This window comes from Primulina eburnea, chromosome 9, assembly GCF_022965805.1.
Source record: "Primulina eburnea isolate SZY01 chromosome 9, ASM2296580v1, whole genome shotgun sequence".
In the NCBI taxonomy this organism is placed as follows: domain Eukaryota; kingdom Viridiplantae; phylum Streptophyta; class Magnoliopsida; order Lamiales; family Gesneriaceae; genus Primulina; species Primulina eburnea.
In genome coordinates, this window is record NC_133109.1 from 16673303 (window position 1) to 16692224 (window position 18922).

At 37.2% G+C, this 18922-nt stretch overlaps 1 protein-coding gene across 1 annotated transcript; it reads right to left on the reverse strand.

Annotated features, from left to right (window-relative positions):
* Window positions 1–5008: 5008 nt before the first annotated feature.
* Window positions 5009–6013, reverse strand: LOC140840759 (uncharacterized). Its single transcript, XM_073207928.1, has one exon. It carries the CDS (start codon window positions 6011–6013, stop codon window positions 5009–5011), a length of 1005 nt encoding a protein of 334 aa, XP_073064029.1.
* Between the last annotated feature and the right edge of the window lie 12909 nt (window positions 6014–18922).

Consider the following 18922-nt stretch of genomic DNA (forward strand, 5'->3'; position numbering starts at 1 on the left):
GTAAGTATTGTTCAATTCCGGCATGTTTCGAAATTCATGTATGGGAGGAATAATGATTTGAGTTCTAGAATGTGTTCTTGAGATAACAAGATACGTATATTTGCAACCGGATCGAGGAAATGATATCGTGTGCGAGTACTAAAATTTTCCAGCATATATGTGTTTGAGATTATACAGATTTTGAGATTAGGATGCATAGATTGTGCTGGTGGTTAGTTGTTGATATTGATTATATTGTGTTGATTTGATCGGTATATCCAGAATCTGCCGTTATGCCGTTGAAATGATTTGAAATGAAATATTCAGTCCTATGTGTATTGTTGTGTACTATAGATTGATAGAATGCACATTGACTACGCCATTTCAGATTTGTATTGGAAACTTTGACATCGAGACTTCGGCATCGACAAAGATTGTGCGACAAGAAGGTATAATTCATGTGAATTCGGGAGATATGACTCGAATCAGAATTGGTTGGAGTTTCCCAAAATCACATACTAGATTGTTGTTATATTTGCTTTCGATTATGTCTTGTTTATAGATTTATATTCAAGCATTGAGATAGGAGTCATTGGCAGACTTGCCAAACTAGACGTTCAGTGGTATCGACGCATAGAAGCAGATTGACTCCGATTGTAGACATTCGATACGGACATGACCGAAGTCTAGGAATAAGACATACCGTTACCCCGATTGGGAGGGTAGGTAACAGACAGTGACGTCTTATTCACACCGGGATCCCTAGCGTTAGAGTTGAGTCGAGTCAAGATATGATTTGATTGAGTTGCATGCTTATATCGAATTGGTTTCCTAGATTATGGAACCTTTTGCTATTACTTTGCTTCATGATAATAGCATGTTCATGATTTATGATTTTGTATATGCATGTATACATGTTTTATACTGAGATTCGTTCTCACCGGAGTTTCCGGCTGTTGTTGTGTCTGTATGTGCGCATGGCAATAGGTGGGACAGGATCTGGGTCTCGACGAGGATGAGAGATTGATAGAGTGGTGATCACGGGCATGGAAGAAGAACTAGTGGTCTAGATGTTTGGACATTGTTAATTCTAGTTTGTATATAAATGTTGAAACAAGACATGTTTGTATTTATGTTTGTTGAAATAAAATAGAGACATCTTGCTTTATGTAGACATTTGATTTATTGTTAAAAGTAAAATTTGGACCCACATTTTTTAGAAAAGATCCAATAAATTCCAAAAGAATTGAGTTAGAGCCCGGGTCCCCACAAGTCGAATGGTGTTCATGCTACAATTTAGATCATTATATGTGTTGCACACTTCTTCAAACTCTCGTAAATGCATGTATGGATTTTCAGAATCTAAGCCATGAAAATTGGGTAAAAGTTGGATAATACCAGGCTTAAAATTGAAATGAGATGCATCAGGGGGAAAAACTAGACATGAAGGTGCACTAGTACGTGTAGGATTCATGTGATCTCTAAGTGTTCTTCGTCTATCATGATCATGTTGAGATTGAATTTCATCTTCATTTTTTTCAATGGGTTCTTCCGCCATGTTTTGTAAAATTAAAGGGTTATTTCGAATGAGTCGACCACTAAGTGTACGTGACCAAATGCTCATACAAATGCAAAAGAATAAAAACACACAAAAGCAATAAAAATTGAAATAAAGAAAAATAAACTATAAACAAAATTAAATAAACTTGAAATTAAATTATACTTCCCCGGCAACAGCGCCAAAAACTTGTTGCGACTTTGATTGTTGCACTCCCAAGAGCAGGTTGTCCACAAGTAGTATAATTCGGTGAGTCCGAATATCGTATCCATAAGGAAGCTAAGGTAATTACAAGTCCACTACAATGTCTTTTTTTTTTAATGGTTTGAATCTTTAATTGGTAATTTTTAATTGTTCAAATTTTAATTTAAGTAGTTGAGATTAAAGGATCCACTCTTGGTATTTTAATAAAGTTAACATTAATAAATATTATTGAAATCCATTTAATAAAATGGTTCCAATATATATTAAATAATCATATTTTTATTATGTTTTATATTATTATCTTATAAGTATATAATATATACCAAAACTTGTAAATGTTGTCAAGTATTTATTGTGCTATATATATATTTGTAAACACTAAATTAAGGTTCCCACTTTAAATGGTTGGTAAAACCAAACAAACATTTAAATGGTACCAAGAAATTAATATTATGATATTAATATATAATAAATCAAGGCATCCACTTTAAATGGTTGATAAAACCAAAAAAACATTTAAATGTTACCAAGAAATTAGTATTATTATATATTCGTATATAATAAATCAAGGCACCCACTTTAAATGGTTGGTAATACCAAACTAACATTTAAATGGTTCCAAGAATTTAGTGTAACATATAGCAACAATAAATCAAAATTCCCACTTATAAGTATGTTATAATAATACTTAAAGAAATAAATATAACATAAACAATAAATAATGATTAAATAATATAAAAAATTGATTCTCACCTTTTAATAATTATATTATCGTGCCAAAAGTTTCACCTTTTCCATCTCAACTTTGGGAAGTTAGCTACTCATTATTCAAAGTGTAAAACTTTGAATATGAATTTAACATGCTAATTATATTTAAATGAAGAAATAAAAGAAAAACAAAGAGAGAAATAGTATGAACTCAAAGGTTTGCTCATAAAATGAGGGATATCTCAATACATTACAATGCACACCTATTTATAGCCAAATTTGGGGAGACAACCACAAATAAAATATTATTTTTTACACATAAGTCTTCATTGGTGTTCCAAGAAATTGATATTTTAATACACATTACTTTTGAAAATTTTCCCATCCGAATTTTCTTCTCCACATAAAAACAAACATGTAGGTATCTGAGTTTTTTGAATTGTGGTATTTTTTTTAACCATTTGATCAAGTAATTTGAGAGATATGGTCAAAATACTAGAGCATGGTAAAACTGCCACTTCTTTGGTAACTTTAATTGTTGCTTAATTTGATCTCATTTGTGAAAAGATTTTTATCTCATGCTTGCCACCAATATTGTAGATATTAACATCAACTTTCTACAGGTCCAAGAATCATCTTAATCCCATTTTCAATGCCAAGTTTATTTTTGTTTTATCTAACCTGTAAAAAATAGTAAAAACTTATAATTACACAACAACTTATATTTTATACAATTTATTATAAAACATATAATATTTAAACATTTAATAAAACAAAAACTATATATTTATATTATAAACCATTTAATTAATATACAATTTTTTATCTTTATCACTTGTTATCAAGATTATAGTGTGTTGAGTCTTTAGAATCACTAGGTGTGATTTATGCAGGTGATTATGAAAATGACGGAGGTCTTGATGATTGACTTTGCTGGACTGAAGGTGAACATAACCCGAGGATCGACGCTAGTTTTTCGCAGTAGTTATGATTCATGATTTCAAGTTATGTTATAGATATTTTATGATTTTATTTATGTTATGAGAGGTTTTTGAGAGGTTATAGTATGTGCTATACTTTTCATATAATGTTTTTAGGGTTGATAAAAAATTTAACGATTTTACGATTTGAGCTACGTCCTTTTGGATTTTTAAATGATAGTTGGTTGATTTATTTTTAAAATGGTGTCAAGGTATTTTAAGGTATATATATATGTATATTTCAAATTATGGAGATTAAGGAGGAAAAAAAATTTCTAGTAGGTTTTAAGAAAACCAATAGCAGACGAAATTTCTTTTAATTCTCAAATTTTTATGATTATTTTTTTAATGGTATTTATCTTAAGTAGGGTTGCACACATGCAAAATATTTAAATGTTTAATTTCAAAATGTGAGCTTTAAAAAAATATATATATCAGCATTTTAAATTAGTAGATGTTAAAGTTGGTATCAGAGCCAACCTTTCCTACGGTGTAGTTCGAGGACGAACTAAGCGGAAGTTGGTGGGCATGTGAGGCACGGGGCCGAAGAGAGCGGGGAGTGACAGCCGGTGCCACAAGGTTGCACGGACAATGAGCGGCTCCTGGCAGGCTTCTAGGCGAAGGGAATATGAATGAACCAATCTCACACCAGAATGAGAGGAATTCCAAAAATTGTTCAGCTATTAGATTGTGCAGTTGATGAGGGCTTAAAAAATTTGACTATGACTATTCATATCAAGAAGGTGCATCTTATTTTCAGGAGCTCATCACATAAAAACTTCAAAGTTTAGCGTGCTTGACTTGGGGCAATTTTGGGATGGTTGACCTCCTAGAAGTTTCCTAGGGTACGTGTGAGTGAGGACATAAGCACGCTGGAAAGACTCTTCTTGGTACAGTTAGAGGGTCACCCATCCCAAAATTGCCCAAGTCAAGTACGCTTAACTTTGTAGTTCTTATGTGATGAGCTACCGAAAAGAGGGGATCACTCATCCCAAAATTGCCTCAAGTCAAGCACACTCAACTTTGGTGTTCTTATGTGATCCCAAATTTGTCACAACTCAAGCACACTTAACTTTGGAGTTTTTACGTGATGAGCTAACGAAAAGAAGATACACCTTCTTTTTTGTAGCTCATCACATAAGAACTCAAAAGTTAAGCATGTTTGATTTGGGGCAATTTTGGGAGGAGTGACACCCTGGGAACTTTCCTAGGGTGCGTGTGAGTGAGGACATAAGCACGCCAGAAAGACTCGTCTTGGTACAGTGAGGGCTGTCTTTGAATCTGGGGCATTACATCGCTGGGGCGTTAGTCAACCCAAACCGCATCACTAAAAACTCATAATGTCCATAACGCGTTCTGAAGCCGTGTTCGTGCACATCCGACTCCTTGACCCTCAACTGGTGATATCTAGCTGTAAGATCTATCTTTGAAAATGCCGAAGCTCCTCGCAATTGATCAAATGAATCCTTGATTCGGGGCAATGGATACTTATTCTTCATTGTCACTCTATTTAGCTCCCTATATTCGATGCACAACATCATTGTCCCATCCTTCTTCTTCACAAATAACACTGGCAGCCTCATGGAGAGAATCTAATGGGAATAAATCCTTTGTCTAACAGCTCTTGAACTTGGTCCTTTAATTCCTTCAATTCAACGGGTGCTAATTGATATGGTGCCTTAGAGATCGGCACTATACCGGGCATCGACTCAATAGCAAATTCCATTCTTCTTTCAGGTGGGATACCAGAAATATCGTCAGGGAACACGTCCGAAAAGTCCTTGACAACATCCACATCCTCAATTGATCGACTGTCAGTGTCGGGTGCAGATACAATACTAGCGAGAAAACCTTGGCAACCATTTTGAATAAGCTTCTTCGCACACATGCATGAAATAATATGCCGCATTGGATTGTTTTGCGCCGCCTCGAAGATAAATGCTTTCCCATTTGGTGATCTAATAGAGAATGACCTCCGCCTAAAATCAATAGTAGCCCCACTCAGCGTAAGCCAATCCGTACCTAAAATAATGTCAAACTCGGGCATAGGTAGTACTATAAGGTCCGCTCGTATAATATTCTTTTGCAATTTAAGTTCAACATCCTTAACCATGCTACTAGAGACCATATGTTCGCAATAAGGCACTATAACTTTGAATCCCGACTCCACGTCCACTGGTAAGATTCTCAATTGTTTCACGAAAGATTCAGATATGAAAGAATACGTAGCTCCAGATTCTAGTAAAGTGTAGGTAGCTGTTCCTGTTAGCAATATTCGTCCTGTAATAAGCGTCATGTCCGGCTTTGCTTGCTCAGCATGCATTACATAAGCCCTTCCAGTCATGGGTTGCATAAGCTTTGGACAATCACCAGCCTTATGCCCCTTTGCTCCGCACTTGAAGCCCTTGAATGTGCCCCACATGCACTTTGCACAATGATGGCGATCACAATCCTTGCACAATGGCTTCTCAGTAGTATTCGGGACATTTTCTCTAGGTGGTTGTCCTTGTGGTTTTTGGCTATCCCGGCCGCTTAGGTGTTCCTGTATATGGCTTTTTATTATGCTGAATAGCTTTCTGGGCATGATTCATCTTACGCTGCATCTCCCAATCAATATCCTTAAGTGATTGTTTGGCTTGAAAAGATTTAGCAACGACAGTAGTATAGTCAACAGGATCAGTGATCATCACATCGCGATGGATCGTCGGTCTTAGTCCATCCAAGAAGTGCCGAACTTCTTCGTAGCATCATTAACAGTCAAGGGCACAAAATGACAACCCCTATCAAACTTCTGCACGAACTCAGCAACAGATAATTCCCCCTGGTGGAGACTCATAAACTCTCTCAACCTCGAACGAACGTCGGTAGTGAAGTATTTATGATATGATCATGGTAGGACAAGCTCCGAGGAAAGCATGGGATTTGTTACAGCTGCCAGAAGGACCAATCACAAGAGGACGACTGAATAAATTCAAGGAATCAATGAATGGATTTACAAGCAATCAAGAAGGTCTTACACGCAAGGTGCAAAGTGCCGAAGAGTTCGTGATGCATGGGAGTGAGTTTGGAAGCCATATGAACATTATTCATGTGATAGGTGATGAGGAGACCAGAAGCTCCGGCGTCTGAGCGGCCAAATCTTATCGCCCGAGTGCCACCCTGACTGTCCAAGGAAGAATTCCAGGACACCTCGCGCCCGAGCGGTCAAATCTTACCGCCTGAGCGCCAAATGTCCAGAACCCTTGGCGCTCGAGCGGTAATATTCTATCGCCCGAGCGCGCCTAGCTGCTAGGAAAATACTTGTTTCCTAGTTTAGAGTTTTAATGGTTTTGGAAACTAGATTTTCATATCTTGTTTATTTTGTAAGCATATATGCACAAATTTTGAATATTATTTTCAGATTATTGACAATAAAATTGTTTTGTTCTTGAGTTTCTCTCAAACAACCCAAAAGCTTCTTGCTTTGTTCTTCAAATAAAATTTATCAAGGATTCATTCTTGTGGCGTTTATCGATTGATCTCATACGGATTGTCAAGGACCGGTTCTTTGAAGGTTCGCCTGTTTCTCAATTGTTTCACTCGTGAATATTTGTTTCTTAGTTTCGTAATTTAGAGGTGAATATCACAAAACTTATACTGGATTCAAAAGATCGGGAAAACACGATCCTTGTTCTCTAATTGAATTGAGGGCGCTATTCTACTTTAATCGTGTTTGCCTTTCTTCGTACGAGGATTCATATCATTTGGTATCAGAGCTTAGGTTCATGAATTCAAGTAAGTTTATCGCTCTATTATCTCGTTCTATTATCAGATCTGATTATTTTTTTGTTTCTTGTTCAGATCTATTTTTTTTATATCTTTTTCGTCAGTTTCTTGAATTGGGGTGGAATTTTTTTTTGGGATTTTCGAGTATCACTCAGCCAAAAGAAAAAAAAAACAAAATAAAAACATTCCAAAAATTCACAATTATTTTGTTTTGGTATTTTGTTTTATTGTCTATTGTGAGTCATATACAAGTGTCTGTCACAATAAAAAAAATATTTTTATTTTTTTTTCAAATTTATTGTCTACGCAGTCCAAGTGAGTCGATCACAATTGCTCACGAGTTGAGCTTGATTGTTTGATATACACTGATACAAAGCTTGAGCACCTTTGAGGGAATTCTTGAATTCGAGAGGACATACTTGAGTGCGAGTGAATTTTCTTTGGAGTGACCGGTGAGTATTTGTAGTGAGACACTAAAAAGAGAGAGGAGAGACGAGCGAATTTTCATTGGAGTGACCATGAGAATTTGAGTGAGGAATATTTGGTTTTTTACTAACGTTTCTTGCAAGTACAAAATCAGAAAGGAAAATGGAGAGGAGGTAGGAGATAGTTCAAACCAGGGCTTATCTAAGGTTCAAATGGACTAGGATGTTGAGGGTTGAGTTGGAGCCGTTACATGAGAGGATGAGTAGGCTTGAAGTTAGTACTAGTGGAGATAAATCTAAGCCTAAAGATTTGGATAGAGGAGAAATAGAGGAAGAGTATGATTTGGGAGGAGACGAGGAGAGCCAAAATTAAAATTGGGCTAGGAACGGACGAGATTTAGGATTTGGTACAGGAAGAAGAGGAGCCGTACGGGGTAGATACGATGATAGGGAAGATGGTAACATGGGTAGTATTAAGATGGAGATTCCATCGTTCCATGGAAAATCTGACCCGGAGGCATATTTGGAGTGGGAAAAGAAGGTAGAGTTTGTGTTTGAATGCCGCCACTACTCCGAACAAAAGAAGGTTAGGTTGGCAGTGGTTGAATTTCTAGACTACGCTCTCATTTGGTGGGATCAACTAGTAACCACTTGGAGGAAGTATAATGAGAGACCCGTGGAGACTTGGGATGAGATGAAAAGGGTCATGAGAAGAGGTTTGTGCCTAATCACTACTATAAGGAGATGTTTAAGAGGCTACAAACTTTGAGACAAGGAGTAAAGTGTGTCGATGACTACTATAAAGTGATGAAATTATTCATGATTAGGAAAAATATAGAGGAGGATAGTGAGGTGACGATGACACGTTTGTGGTTTGAACAGGGAGATTCAAGATCAAATGGAGCTTAGGCACTACTTGGATTTAGATGAGATGGTTCAAATGGCCATAAAGGTGGATCAACAAATCAAAAGGTGAGGGGTTGGCTGCACCACTCAAATGGTAAATGCATCAACATCTTGGCATTCCAACGTTGTCAAACGCGAAGAAGTAAAAGTGGTGGCCAAGCCCAAAGTAGACATTAATCAGGTGGCATCTAAACAAGGAATCCAAGGTAAATCTTAAACTGATCTTAACCGTTCTAGGGATATTAAATGTTTTAGGTTTCAAGGGGTTGGTCATATTGCTAGCCAATGTCCTAATAAGAGGGTGATGATTTTGAATGGTTATGTTGAGTATGAGTCTGAAAGTGAGGGTGATGATGATGCGATGCCTGCGTTAGAGGATCCTGATGAGGGATATGAGGCGGTTGTAGGTGAAGCACTAGTGACTAGGCGGATCATGAGTGCCCAAGTCAAGGAGGAGGATACTAACCAGAGGGAGAACTTGTTCCACACTAGGTGTTTTGTAAATCAAAAGGTTTGCAATCTAATCATAGATGGAGGGAGTTGTACTAATGTGGCTAGTATTGAGATGGTGGAGAAATTTTTTTTACCTACATTGAAGCATCATCAACCTTATAGGCTTCAATGGTTGAATGATTGTGCGGAAGTGAAGGTGACAAAACAAGTGTTGGTTTCTTTTTCATATGGGAAGTATGTTGATGAGGTGTTGTGTGATGTGGTTCCAATGCATGCTTTTTCACATTTTGTTAAGAAGACTAATAGGATCGGTTATAGGATAAGGAGTGTTTAAAAGGGGGGGGGGGGTTGAATAAACACTCACGGTTTTTAACTTTTTTCGAAGTTTTGAATCAGTTTGGTGAGAAACTGATTCTCAAAATCTTGTCAGTCGATCACAGTCAGTTAACAGTTAAGTACGGAAAATAACTGACTGAAAGAAAGAATATAATAACTGAAAAGCTTGTAAAAGATGCACAAAGTTTGTTTCTGGATGTTCGAAGATTTCAATTACTCCTAAGTTACCCCTTCTATCACAAAGATAAGATTTCTACTAAAAGACTTTGATCAATACAAGATTTGTACAGACCCACTTCAGTTTGGACTTAACAATGCCAAAACTAAAACTCTTAGTTTACAACTCAATTTTCTCAATTAAAAAAATAGCACAACTGATCTCTAGGATCAATTTTCACAGTAATAACAATGTGCTAAAATGCTCGAAATATATCATAACAGCTATGAATGTATATGATAAGCGTGAGCGTGAATTTCAGCAGAGTAACAATAAGAAAGATTGCTAGTTCACTCTTCGCAACTGCTTGTAAAGTTTTTGTTGTTTTCTTTAGCTACTTCTCTCTGCTATTTATAGGCTTCCCTTCAACGGTAATATTGAATGTGGTTTAAACTTTCTATTCGTTGATGTGCCACGTCAAAATTCCTCTGCCAATAGTAGAATGCGCCTTTTTTGAAATACATCGTTCCCACTACCAGTTGCAGACTGTTGTACTATTTATCGGTTGTCGTTGTCAACTTATGACATGTCCAGCTGAAAGATCAGCTGAAAGGTAGAAGCTGATAAAATTCACTACTGCAGTCAGTTGACTACGTGTCCAGTTTCGTAGATCAGTTGGTTATATAGTTTAGTTGCTGTATTCAGTTGGGGCGTCCGATTATGTTAGGTTTATTCAAACTTTTAGCCTTTCAGTTTGTCAAACATCCGAAACTTAGTTTCCAACAATTTCCCCCTTTTTGGTGTTTGAAAAAACTAAGCACATAATAATTGATCAACTGAGCTCATTGTAGATAAAATAAGATCTTGAACAACAAACTTCTTTATAGATAATTCTCTCAGTGTACAGATTTTTACAAGGAATGAAAGAGTACAATAATCTTCAGTAATCTCAAAAATATGCTAAAATGAATCAATCAATTGCTAAAAGTTCTTTTGTGAGACTTCTTCTCTTTGTCTTGCTGTGCTATTGATCTATTTGAGCTTTAGATTTAGTATCTCTTCCCCTTTTTTTTGTCAAACTCATCCATCTTGTTAGATAATCTCCGAACATCGGTTGATAAGATCTTAACAGTAGAGGATACGTCAGAAATAACATTGAGCATAGTAATTTGCAGCAAGTCTATCTTTCTGGAAATAGTTGTCTCCAAAAATTCAACTCGTTTGCCAATAAGATTTTGAGTTACTGAAAGACTTTCAACCATACCTCTGTTCTATTTTATTTCTTCCAATGTAAATGAGAGAGAGGTCACAGTAGCTTGAATTTGCTTCAGTCTCTCAGAATTGAATTCATTTGAAAAATTCAGCTTTAAAGTATGAGCAAGTTGAGTAGATGGGATGTCTGAAATGGCGGTCATCATATCTGACAGGTTGTGCTAGATGACCTGAATCTCTTCAATTACTGAGTCAATGTCCATTGAGAGATGAGGAGATAAAGGTTCTGATGTCCCTGGTTCCTGTTCTCCGGTAGCTTGATCAAAGATCACCAGAGTCTTGTCAGTTACTACCGTTTCTTCATGTACTATTTTTGGAGCATCATATACACGAGCTTCCTGTTGAAGCTGGATCTGAAGTGGTTGGTTTATTAGCTTGAGAATCAGCTTGTTTTCAAGTTGAGTGACTAACTAATTATTCAGTTGTTTGAATAACTGGTTCGTTAGCTGACACTTCGTCATTTGTAGCTGAGTGCAGCTGAGCTTCTTCATTTGGTTCAAGAATTTCCTGTTCAGTCATAACAACTGACTGAACTGACTGCTCAGTTTCTTCAAAAGATTCCTTCTCGGTAGCTTCTTCAGTTAAGCACTGCTGAATCTCTATTGTTTCAGCAACTACCTGTTCAGTCATGATAGATGACTGAACTGGCTCTTCAGTTGGAACTTCTTGTTTAGTTGGGATGAAATACTGAACTGGTTCCTCAGTTGTATCAAACGTAGCCTCCACGGCTGCTGGATCAGTTGAAGACACATTTGGATGAAATTCTGCGACGACTGATTGGATAATTTCATCGATATTTGCCAGAGATAATTCAGCATCAGTGTAAGTGAGAGGATCAGTAGCAGAAGAGGATTGAGGCACATCCTTGACTGGCTCAGTTGAAGTTGTAGGCGGTTCTTTAGATGGCTTTATGTTCGGAGATAATGTTTCGGCTTCTTCTTCTGAAGATTCTGTGGGATCTGCTTGAATTACCAACTCTTTATCTAGTTCCCAATGCTTTATCTCCATTTGTAAAGAGATAAGGTCAATATCCAACTGAGTAAACACATCTCTATCATTGTAAGCAGTTGGAGTGATTGGGTTGTAACTGCTCTTCAGTTTATCAAGCAGTTGAGACAACTTCTTGGCTCTTATTTGATCAAAGAAATAATTTTTTCTATCTAGTGCTTGAACAATGGTAGCAGCTTTGACAACTTTGAAAACTGTTGCTTCTAGTTTAATGATTTTTTCAGTTGAGACTTCCTCCTCAACTATTTAGCAAAAACGTGAGTTCTGAATCTCACCCACGCATCGTAAGTTTTTGGATGAGACTCAACAAAAGCATTGACCTGTTGCCAAATGAGGTCAATGTGAGTCTGAATAGCATTAGTTGGCCTGGGCTCTTCGATTAATTTTCCTTTGTCTTTTTGATCAGTAAGGACATGGGGAATGTTCAGTCCTGATTAAGTATTATCCACCAGTTCCTGAATTACAACTCCTTTAGTTCGTGCAAGAGGAAGAATAGTAGGGCGAATAATATGATTCATAGGAACTTTGACTCCTGCTGATTTCTCCTTTTCACAAGATGTGGTGATGGACTTTTTAGATTGAGCAATTGGTGGAGGTAACTGAACCTTAGTTGAGACTTCAGCTTGAATAGCTTTCAGTGGAATCGATTGAATAGGCTGTTGGACATCCGATTGTTTCAATATTTCAGTTGGTATGGAGCCAACCACAACAGCAGGTTTTGACTTCAAGGTACTTGGCTTTTTGACGATCTGAGGATAGGGTGTCTTCTCAGAATCTGATTCACTGAAAATCAGTTTCCTTTTTAGCGTCTTCAGCTGAGCCAGAGTCTTTACCTTTTTGCTTGATTTGGGAGCCTCCTGTTGCGTCCCAATCTCCTTTTTAATTTTTACAAATTTTTCAGAAGAGATGTTCAATTTGGTCTTTGGTGGCTGGACATTCTTAGCATTGAAACCTTTGAACTTGGGTGATTTCTCAGCAATATCACCCACTAGCCCCTTCATCTTCAGTAGAAAAATGATTTGCACGGCATATCCCTGTGACTGCTTCGTTAATTGAAGCATATTTCTCATAATGGTGAAAATAATATTCCTCCAGTTCATCTTCTTCACAGCCATGATCACCGTCATGACTTGAAAATTTTCAAAAGTAAGGGCAGCAAATGAACCAGCCTTAGCTAGTATCCCCTTGGCTGAAATATCCGCCAGAAGTTGAATTTCTGGCTTGAGCTCTTTCTTGGGATCAGAAAATTTGATTTTCCGACCATCAACTGACAGAAGAGACTGCATTTCTCAATATTAGAGGTTTTCACATCAGAGAAATTGTTAATCCCATTAGTAGGCAATTGAAACAGTTCGCCGAAAGATTCTTCAGAAATTATCAGTAACTGACCATTGACAGTAGTAGCGACGTTTCCATCAACAGTAACGTAACCAGTTGAGTAGAAGTCATGAAGATCCTGTGGATAAATTTCCTGAGAGGATTGTCCCAGAAATGTCTTTAAGCCGGCTGCTTCCAATTTCAGAAATACGTTCTAGACATGGGCATCATTGAATGATAGAACATATTAAAATTTGATAGCCATAGCATTCAGAATATGTGCGGGAACTTGGTTTTCCATTTCTGAGAGTTGGAAAACCTGAAATTTTGCAAGGTAAAAGCTCTGAGTATGAATTTGCTCTGAAGAGTAATGTTCGCATAAGGTGGAACTTAATTGGAGCGGGGAAAGGTACATATATGTAAGTGACTGTTCAATTTCTAGACACATGTCAGTCCATGGAAATTTGAATAAAAAAGTGTGTACGTGTGCTAAAAACGTGTGTATAATTTTAAATGGTTCAAGTGGGTTCACGTTTTAAAACACTATTCATCATTTAATGCGAAAACTAACAGTCACGTCACTTGATTTGGAATAAAAATACGATTAATTAGTTAACTTATATGAGAAGATTAGTTAAATTATCAGCTGAACGATCAGTTGTGAGACTGAATCATTTCAGATGAAAATTCACTAACTACTGTCTTCTCAGTTAACCTCTTAAACTGATATCCCCCCTTAATAAATGCATGTGAAAGTTTAAATGACAAATAGAGTGACGTAATAAAATAAATCTTATGCTTCAGAAGATGAAACGTCGAGTGTAAAGAATACGTCCCTTCAGTTGCTTTGAACCTGGGTTATAAATAGGAGTAACATGGTTAGTCTTCACACATTAGCAAAAATATTTCAAGAGATATAATGGCATGTGTAAGTAGTTCTAAGGTTCCAGATATGGCCGAAGAGTTCATGGATTCAGCGCTGGAAACAAGCAAGCCTGCCATGGAAGATGAAGTCTTCCAGAAGATTCTCCGATTCTGGCAAAAGCTTCAAGATCTCCAGTTCCTTCAGCATGGAGGAGCAGTTGCCACCCCCAAACGGGTGGCACAAATGAAGAAATATCGGCCGCTTTTGTGCGTTGGTGATGAGGTGGACATCTTCACAGATGAAGGTGTCTACCTACTGAGGCTTAAGAAAGAGAAGTGGACTCTGAAACACATCTATTTCAGAGGGCTTTGAAAGGATCGATTAGTAAGGTGATAAGTGTTTAGAAAGAGGGGGGGTTGAATAAACACTCGTTGATTTTGTATTCTTTTTGAATAATGGGTACAGTTTTATTACAAACTTACACTCGGTATCTCGTCAGTCGATAACAATCAGTTCAACTGAAATACAGTTGCGGAAGTGAACTGACTGAAAGATAGAAAAACTCAAAGTAACTGAATATGGAATACACGCGATATGTTTCTGGATGTTCGGAGAATAGAATAACACCTATGTCACCCCTTCTATCACAAGGATAGGATTTTCACTAAAAGACTTTGATCAAATACACATGTTGTACAAACCCACTTCAGTTTGGACTTAACACTGCCAAACTGAAACTCTAAGTTAACAAAACTTTTACAGTATAACACAACTGAATGAATCTTGACATAGATCTCAAAGTGCTAATAAGCTCGTAAGGTAGCCTTGATTGCGATTGCTACTGATAAATCTGATAAGAGTGAGCTTTGATATCTGAATGCGAGTTGTGATTTTAGCAGAATAACAGCAACCTTGAATAGAATAGTAGTTCGCGTGATTCTTTTCTTAGCTGCCCTCTTCACCTATTTATAGGCTTCCCTCTCAACGGTAATATTAAATATCATTTGAATCTTTATATCTGTTGATTGCTACGTCGATATCTTCTGACATTCGTACACGACAATCTCTGAAATGCGGCATCCCACTACTAGTTGCAGTTTGTTCTACTATTTATCGGTTTTCGTTCTCAACTGATGACATGTACAGCTGAGGGACCGGCTGAAGGATACTTTGCTGGAAAGCTTTTTTAAAAACAGTGAAAATGATAAGTAAATGCAATAAACAAATAGACACGAATTTTTTTATGGATGTTCGGAGATTTCAAACACTCCTACGTCACCCCTTCTTCCTCTTGGGAATGATCCACTAGAAGACTTTGATTTATACAACACCTTGTAAAAACACATTCAGCTAGGACTTACCCACTGCCTAAACTGAACTCCTAGCACTCAAGATTGTAGGCAGCACCTCACAATCAGCATATTGTTTAATGTCTCATATGCAAAGACTACATACACAAGTTTTACGTCTTTGTGCAAGACTCGCTCAACTAATCTGTGAAATTCAACTCTCTCGTATATGTGTGAGTGATCGTGTGTGAGGATATATTAGTTACAGTGTACGTCTCAAATGTATCATCACACAAGGGCTTGTGCTCTCAACTAGCTAATTTATTCATGCTAACTGCCCATGCTTTTAATTCACTTCAACGCTCTTGTTTGATCTTCAATATGTTGTATTTATAGGCTCCAACACTGATATATACGTTAGACACAAGAATATGACCGTTTGAAAAGTTTATGTACTGTTTCCGAGATTGCAACGGTCAAATTCAGCTTGCTGGGCATTTTCCCGAGTGGTCAACTCTGGTCAACCGGTCAACTCTGGTCAACTCAACTGGTCGTTCAGTTCAACTGGTCAGCAACTGGTTCCGTTCAGTTGGTCAACTGCTGGTTCAGTACAGTTGGTTGATCAGCAGGTCAGCAGCTAGTTCAGTTGGTTCAGTTTCAGCTGGTGTGCTGAAATCAGCCTAGCTGATTTCAGTTTGTGCAGAACCAGTAGCTTCATCGTCATTTATCAGCATCGTAAGCTTCGATTCAGACTTTGACTTCTCATTGTAGATCTTTGTCTTATCTTTCCAACGCATACTGAATCGCTTCGTTTCGATAATCTAGCTGAGAGATAAGACCAAAATACCGCAGCTGCTCAAACCCAACTGATTGCTGTTTTCGTGTGATCAGTTCGGTAATTGAGCGATCAGTTACACCATGATAACATCCGATTTTTCCCAACTGACGTGAAATACTACTTGTTCCAAATTGGGTTTTCTGATCAGTACAATTGACGGAATGTGATTGTATCATCCAGTTAAGAGATATCATCAAAACACCGAAACTTGCCAGAAATTCAGTTTGTGCAGAAATCAGTTTCAACTTGCTTCTTGTGTTTTCAACTTCACACTTGAGTAAATATGTTAGAAACACAATAAGAAGTCTTGATAACATCAAAATCAAGATTGCGAACATAAAATGTTCCAACAATCTCCCCCTTTTTGTTGATCACAAAACTTGGATAAACAATCAACTCAACTAACATATTTCTCCCCTTTTTTGCGTGAATCAAAAAGTCATATTTTCAAAACATTTTAAATAAAATTTTCTCCCCCTCAATATTTAAAAATAATGACTCCATTAAAATTTTAATGAGTTCTCCCCCTATATTTTTGAAAATTTGAAAAATGTAAAAGAAGAGGGATAACTAACCAATTTTCTCCATGGCTCATTTTCTACTGCAGCACATATGCTCTGTCTTCAACAAATAAACTGTATTTTCTCGTGCATAATTAGGCTGCAAATTTTATACCGCTGTAAACCTCTACGAGTATAGTTTGCAACGCAAAAAGCGGTTCGTCATTTGGACACTCGAGCAAGGAGATATGTAATTTTTCTACGGTTGCTGCAAGCTGCACGAAAATTCAGTTTTGCATATAAATGTGTAAAAAATCTGAAATTTCGAATTTTAAAAATCAAAATCAGTTTCAATGTTATTTCAAGAACACCTGCTCTGATACCAATTGTTAGGATCGATTATGGGGGTAATCGTTGAGCTAAAATAGCTCGGTTCTTGAAATATTGAACACCGATGAATTAAATCGAGTTTGGTGTTCAAACCAAGCGGAAAATACTCGAAATAATCCTTCGTAGAAACCGAATAAATATTTTGTAAAGCATTTAAAATATATGCAAGTTGAATGAGTAAAAGTATTTCAGTTGAAGCATTTTATCAAACACTTGGTAAGCAATATTTTGATATTTGAAGAACACATAAAATGCTTCAACAATGCATTTTTAAAAACAGTGAAAATGATAAGTAAATGCCATAAACAAATAGACACGAATTTTTTTATGGATGTTCGGAGATTTTAAACACTCCTACGTCACCCCTTCTTCCTCTTGGGAATGATCCACTAGAAGACTTTGATTTATACAACACCTTGTACAAACCCATTCAGCTAGGACTTACCCACTGCCTAAACTGAACTCCTAGCACTCAAGATTGTAGGCAGCACCTCACAATCAGCATATAGTTTAATGTCTCATATGCAAAGACTACATACACAAGTTTTACGTCTTTGTGCAAGACTCGCTCAACTAATATGTGAAATTCAACTCTCTCGTATATGTGTGAGTGATCATGTGTGAGGATATATCAGTTACAGTGTACGTCTCAAATGTATCATCACACAAGGGCTTGTGCTCTCAACTAGCTAATTTATTCATGCTAACTGCCCATGCTTTTAATTCACTTCAACGCTCTTGTTTGATCTTCAATATGTTGTATTTATAGGCTCCAACACTGATATATACGTTAGATACAAGAATATGACCGTTTGAAAAGTTTATGTACTGTTTCCGAGATTGCAACGGTCAAATTCAGCTTGTTGGGCATTTTCCCGAGTGGTCAACTCTGGTCAACCGGTCAACTCTGGTCAACTCAACTGGTCGTTCAGTTCAACTGGTCAGCAACTGGTTCAGTTCAGTTGGTCAACTGCTGGTTCAGTACAGTTGGTTGATCAGCAGTTCAGCAGCTAGTTCAGTTGGTTCAGTTTCAGCTGGTGTGCTGAAATCTGCCTAGCTGATTTCAGTTTGTGCAGAACCAGTAGCTTCATCGTCATTTATCAGCATCGTAAGCTTCGATTCAGACTTTGACTTCTGATAATGATTTGTAGATCTTTGTCTTATCTTTCCAACGCATCCTGAATCGCTTCGTTTCGATAATCTAGCTGAGAGATATGACCAAAATACCGCAGCTGCTCAAACCCAACTGATTGCTGTTTTCTTGTGATCAGTTCGGTAATTGAGCGATCAGTTAAACCATGATAACATCCGATTTTTCCCAACTGACGTGAAATACGACTTGTTCCAAATTGGGTTTTCTGATCAGTACAATTGACGGAATGTGATTTGTATCATCCAGTTAAGAGATATAATCAAAACACGGGTTTTTTTTAAAAATAATTCAAATTTTAAAATTAATTTCAAAAGTAATTTAAAAAAAAAACGTTTTCAAAAATACCCTAATCCGCGCTTACGAAGCGCGGACGCTGCCCACGTGGAGCAGCGTCCGTGCTTCGTAAGCGCGAACACTGCAAACGTGGAGCAGCGTCCGTGCTTACGAAGCGCGGATGGTAATTGCGACGGAATTTAGCGACGGAATATATAATACAGCCGTCGCTACAATTAATTTAGCGACGGTTGTAACGACCGTCGCTAAAATTGAATCAGCGACGTTTTAACAACCGTTGCTACTTTTAGCGACGGAAAAACCGTCCTTCAAATCCGTCGCTAATATTTGCTATTATCGTTATCACCTCACACTGCACGCTAATAATAGTATTAACAGCATGTACATATACGCGGCGGATAATCTTGAACTTTCAACGGCTTGTATCTTTGCAGCATGCAATGTGCGCTGCGGAAAAAGAATTTGCGCGCTGCGAAAAATCGTTTTTGTTGTAATGAAGACATTAAATAAAAACAGAAAAAAATT